Genomic DNA, 6,000 nt, shown 5'->3' with positions numbered 1-6,000 from the left:
GTATCATCATCACCACATTACTACCAAACAGGAAAACAGGAGGCAAAGGGAGGGAAAGAGGTTGGGTACAAATGCATTTGATTTATCCATGGGACTAATCATACTTGTTTATCCATAGTACTGTAGACTACAAATTATTTTTTCTAGGGTATGTGGCAGGCAATTTTAAAATCAATAAAAGAATACAAGGACTTCTGCAGCTGAAACTGCAACCATGCCTTGGGTTACTGTTGTAGACAAGCAGTATTTCTGTCTAAATAGCCAAAGTTATTTATAACATTTCACACCCCTAGCATAGTTTTAATATCTTTTTAGTTGTTCCTGAGCTTTTTAAGATTCTGTGTTCGAGAGTTCCTCTGTGTTCTATTATTTCAAGATTATTTGCAGCTAGGATTCATGAGTGCAGTGATAGTTATTGTTGGCATTGGGAGGTGTTACACCAGGAGAAAATGTGCTTAGCTTAACCTCATTTTAGCCAAAATGTTTGCCTGTAATAACCCACCTGTCCTTTACAGCAGACTCCTGAACCTTTGAGCACTCAGACCTGAGGACTGAGTTTAATTCTTAGTGGTTGCAGGGCTGAGACCTGGAGCTTCATTCTCTATTCATGCTGCAAGGAGTTCTCACAATGTTTTTGGGAGCACTCTGTATGGAACAAAACTAGATGGCATCATTTTTACAGCTGTGAAGTCAACAGTTTAGTTGACTCTCTAAAATGAAACCAGAATCTTTTTTGACATTTTTTTTCTTCAAAATGTTGACCTCTTAGCTGAAGTATCTAATCTCTTTACTACGATAGGAGTAAAAGAGTTCAGCTTGTTTTGTTTACTGAAATGCAGAAATGAATAGATTGGGGAAGAGCATCAATAGATATGTATGTGCAGGGTATGAAAACCCTGCTAGTTGGCAGAGAGAAGAAACCACTTGAAACAAGCATTTTCAAGGGTGGTAGAACCAAATAAAATTTGTTAATTGTGGCTGTTAGGCTGCATTTCTAGTGACTCTTGTCACCTGCCAATGTGCTTTGTGCTTCCCAGTGCTGCTGCCTCCGATGGTGGATGGCTGAGATTTTATTTAGGGCCATCAGTTTTTTGCCCTCTGCTTGGATACATAATTGGTATGTGCCATTTCTGAGCTCAGAAATCAGACTTTACTATGCTTTCAGTTTTATATAGAGGAGTGAGATGGAAATAATAGAGCACCTGTAATGTTTCTTTGGATCTTGAGCCACTGACCTAGATTATGTGACTGAAGTAGACAAAAATGTGCAGTTTCTTGCCAGACAGCCCACAGTGCATGAAATATCAGGTTAGCTGGTTCACTGAAATGAAATAGTCTTGAACAAGAAAAAAAGGGAGAAGTCTGGCTATAGAACTCAAATTAACAAAAGTTTGAATATTAAACAAAAAAAAAAGTGTAAGTAGAGCAATTTATGTTTTTACTTGTCAAAAATACTGATGCATTTTAGGATTTTTCAGAAAATACTATCTATACCATCTATATGCCTAAACTATAGAAATACCTTTGCATTATTTATATATTTTCAGATTATGATCTCTATACATGACTTTTTCTAATGTGGTTTTTATACTGAATTATTTGACTTTTATATCTCTTTGGTCATTCTATATCCCCCACTTGTCTAAAGTATATATTTTTTCCAGTTTTGTTGAATCTGCAAAAGTTTTTCACAGACTCCATTAGAATATAGCTGAACTTTGCAGGCAGCTGAGGCTTAAAGACACCAGTAAGATTGTTGAAGAAATCTTTCCTCGTTGCCAGATTCTACATCTAAATTCATTATTGTTGTGATGTGACTTATTTAGAATTAATCTGTTTGGGTCATGGGCTGCCCTACAAATACCAGTGATGCCCTGGAAAGCCCTTGGTGTAGCAAAATTGCTGCTTTCTACTCTCTTAGATTAATGTATCTAGGACATATCATTCTAAAGTCTTTGCATTTTTTCCAAGTTTACACAGAAAACATCCATGTGACTAAAATATCAAGCTGTGCATTCCATCATGGCTACATTTCATTGTCTGTGGTTGTTATTAAGGTGTCATAGTCTGTAAAGCAGTTAATCAGGTGTAGAAAAGCAGGTAGAGTTGATGCAGCCCATTAAAAATGATGATAGAAAGGTGTGCACACGGGCAGTGATGGGCAGGTTTTCCCTATGGAAAAACATTTTGAAATAAAACACCTCTCCAAGGATTCCTGTTTGCTTTCCTAGGAATGGAAATGAAGATGTGAAAGCTGCTGGGCTGTACTCTGTACAAGGTGCATTCATGGAAAAAATGGGATGTCTAGCAAGAAATGAAGTAGGCTTATAATTGCCAGGTTATTAGTCTAGCAAAGAGCAAACTGCCTTCTGACTCTTGTGATTGACTTATGGCTGGGAGAGCAGAGGGCTCTGCTCTGGGTGTTCATCTGCATTAATAAGCAGTGGAATTAGTCCTCTGGGTTGGCTGAAGTCCTGCTGTCTTCTCAGCAGCTGGCAAACACAGTGAAATCCATCTTGCATCTTTCACAACTTCTGGATTCAATTTAGGAAATAAATACAAAAATGATCAGCATTTTTCTAGCAGATGAAGACTGAAATGTACTGTTATCATTAAGCAACTTCAATAAGAAACAAGGGCAAAGACAGGGCAAGTAAATCAAAAATTTATGCATGCTGCTCTTTGCTCAGCATCAAAAGAAGAGGTAGCCTGAGGGTTCTATTTGTTCATCCTTTTTAAATCTTCAATGAAGAAGGGCTTCCTCCAAGAGATCCCTGTGCCTGTTTCATTAGGGCTCTAAGTAGTCTGGCTGTGGAGTTTGCACCACTCCAAGTCTTATCTTGGCCCCTACTGATTTTGGAGTTTCAGGGGACAGTAACTCTTAGAGTGATGGGCCTATGAAGCAGCTGCATTTTGGGAGCCCTGAGGGGTAGACTGGGGTTTTCATCTCTCTGCACTACCATTATCTTATTTGGCAGCACTGTTTGTTTCTTCTTGCATGGGGAGACTGGTACCTACCAAATCTTCTGGCCCGGGCTGGAGTTCACTATAAAGACGACTTCATGAGACCAGGCATGGATTTGGTGTATTGGCAGACAGAGTAATCCAGCTTGTTAACTTTCTGCTGTGATATTTCCCAGTTTCTGCCACATCCCCTCCCTACTGGCTCTGAGTAGTGCTGCACCCTTAGGACTGCCTGCCAGGGCCTCCTTTCTGAACCATGTCTCAGGCTGTTGCTGTAAATTTTTATTCCATGAAACGTTGCTCTATGCTCTAGCTCATTCTTGTCAAGGTCAAACATCTTATTGCCTAATTTAGGTTGTGTAGAACAGCTATAGCATTGGTCTGAGGGAAGAAATACTGTAAGTGGTGGTTTTGTCACCCACATCCTGTCTGTCTCTTCTGATGCTGTGTCTTTTTATTGCCCTTCTGTTGTCTGACCACATTATGTTCCATCTTGTAGCAGGTGGATGTGATTTCTTTTCTTTTTTCCAGTGAAGCAAAACTTTAATGAGTATAGTACATTTATCTAAATAGAAATGAAAATCTATAACTCCTGCATGGCTTTTAAACAGCTGACTTTGCAGCCTAGTTTTGTCAAACTGGTCTGCCTAGAAGTGCTTTCACACCAAGTCCTTTATGTGGATTAGAGATTATTGATGCTTTGTTTTTGTGTGCAGAACATGTAATGTGATATTCTGTCAATGAGTTTTAGGTGGTCTTTGTAGAATATCCCCTTTTATGACCTTGAGCTTTATCAAGTCTCTTCTCTGGAGTATCTAATGTGACAGGCAATTCAAGGGACTCACACAGTTTGTGCCTCAGTTTCCTGTACTGCTGGTTTAGTTACACTATTAATAGTACAGGCTGTACTTTGAAATTTTCCAGCTTCTGGTTCTCTTGCTCTGTTTGCCTGGGTGTGTCTAAACAGTAACACCTGGGATACGACCACAGTTGTTCCTTCCCAAGTCAACAAATTTTTCAGCTGTACTCAGTGGTGTGTTTTCCAAACAGTCTGATTCACTCCTAAGGCAAACAGGACATTCTGCAGGGAAGCATGACAAGTTTTCCAGTGAGGTTAAGTAGCGCTGTTTGTCCTTGCAGCCTCATTTGCACCCACAAGAGCAGTGCCTTTGTCATAGCTGCAGCAAAGGAGCAAGTGCAAAGCAATCCTGTCACGTTATTTCCGGCATTGCAAACCTGCCAGGAAGTCATTGTGCCAGGTACTGCCTTTGCAGGAATGTCACCATGAGGAAAAGGACCAGGAGTTCCTGGGTGGCACTGCAGAATACCAATTTTTCCCCTTGTCCCAGTTATGGCCTTATGGGACAGGCTTTTAAGTTACTTAAGTAATTGTTAATTCAGTTGCTAGGAGATGGAATGTGCTAGATCACTCCAAGAAATGTTTTTAATCCAAAGAGACTATGGAATAACCATTATACTACCAGAGGCTTTTTATCAAGGGGAATTGACAAAAATTTAACCCAGTCGTGTATGATCTGTGAAAAGCACCAGTTCGTGTTAAAGGCCATGGATGTTATGAAGGTTCCAGAATAATCAGTGTTAGTGTTACAGGCCTGTCTACACTGAGCAATTTATTCTGCTTTTGACTTAGGCCAGAATAAACTTACTACTTAATTTTACAGAGGAACTTAGTGCTTTTGTAAAATGTTTTTGCATTTAGTTGTGGACCAAAAGTAGTAAAGATGCAGTTGAAACTGATTATTCCTTTGTTAGCTTTGTGCTGCCTGGGGACTTCACCAGTAGAGAGCAAAGCATTTTATGAAAAACTCTGGCTTCACTGAGCTCAGTGAGGAAGGAGTTTTATCCCCTGCCTTTAGAGGAAGTCTCTCTTTGATGAGATTGAGGAGCAAGGATCAAATCCAAGACCAAGCAGAGTGAGTAGTTTTCTCTGCTCCTTCTGTTAGACAAAAAGGAACTTTTTGTTTCTCTCTAGACTGTACGTTTTACACCAGTCAGAGCCCAGAATTAATCTTAATTACACAGTGTAAATTTAGGGAGCTCCACTGAGATCAGTTAAGTAATTGTAAAAGAAATGCAATTTGAAGCTTAAATTTTGACTAAATTTTATTAAGAGTTTATATTTCCTTAAATTTTTAATTAATAGCAATTATCAGGTTTTTCCAATAAACACTTTAAACCAATAAAATATCGTGTTATGGTAGAATTGAATTTGAATAATGTTATAAACCATGAAAATGTACAAGATTTCCCATTTTAAAAAGAAGTGTCAAACATGAATATTGTGTAATTAGCTTGTATGTGCTTCAGTATTTATGGTTCCAAACTGAACTTCAGTGATTTCTATTGAAAGACTAGTTCTGCCAAACACACACTGAATTAGATTTGTTTTGATAGTTCAAAAAGCTCATTGTCTTTACGGTTATAGACTCTAGTGCTATCAATCAATCTATTCAATAAATTTCTATTTTTTTTTGAATCAAGCCTGAGAATTTAACTATCAAAATGCTTGTTAAAATCTGTGATTTATCCTAAGCATTAGGAGTTGATTGTTCAGGTTTCTTTGCTGTTGTGCCACCAACATTTCCTTTTTGTAATGGACAGATCTTTCAAGACTGGAAACAATGGTTTCTGTTTCCATGCAGATTATTTAGCTCAGCTGCAAGTCCAAACTGCAAGGAAGGAAATTTTCCAGTTTTGAACGGGAAGAATTGACTTCTCTCAACTGTATGAATACATATAACAATTGGGGGAGAAGATACCAAGTTCTGATTTTGCTTTATATATCAAGTCTGCACTTTGATTAAATAGATTAGGTACAATACTCGTGTAATTATAAACTACATATGTACAGCATCAGTATGCTATTCCTGGGTGAATGAAGTAGCTCTTTCCATCTAATGTTTTGGTTTTGGGGTTATTAATGTCATTGTCTCACTGTTTTCTCTCAGCTATGATATCAGGCTGCTGTGCAAAGGATATTATTTGATATATGATACTCTTACAAGTACCAGGAAG

General features: G+C 38.3%; 1 protein-coding gene across 6 annotated transcripts in view; it reads left to right on the top strand.

The window, feature by feature from the left end:
• Positions 1–4,789: 4,789 nt before the first annotated feature.
• The window catches only part of LOC106855919 (calcitonin gene-related peptide type 1 receptor), a 196,390-nt gene continuing 195,179 nt past the window's right edge, over positions 4,790–6,000 (top strand). For 4 of the 6 annotated variants that reach the window (XR_015804774.1, XM_088167753.1, XM_088167755.1 and 1 more), the window contains exon 1: positions 4,791–4,898. Coding sequence is in view for 5 of the 6 variants with exons in the window: in XM_088167753.1 (XP_088023879.1) it covers positions 4,858–4,898 (41 nt within the window). In the remaining variant the exon portion in view is untranslated. Of the gene's footprint in view, positions 4,899–6,000 lie in introns of all 6 variants that reach the window. The other 2 variants (XM_088167754.1, XM_088167757.1) reach the window with 1 other exon arrangement.

Source organism: Sturnus vulgaris, chromosome 7 (assembly GCF_052056855.1).
Source record: "Sturnus vulgaris isolate bStuVul1 chromosome 7, bStuVul1.hap1, whole genome shotgun sequence".
Taxonomy (NCBI): domain Eukaryota; kingdom Metazoa; phylum Chordata; class Aves; order Passeriformes; family Sturnidae; genus Sturnus; species Sturnus vulgaris.
The sequence above is the reverse complement of the archived record's forward strand: the minus strand, read 5'-3'. Positions and strand labels throughout refer to the sequence as shown.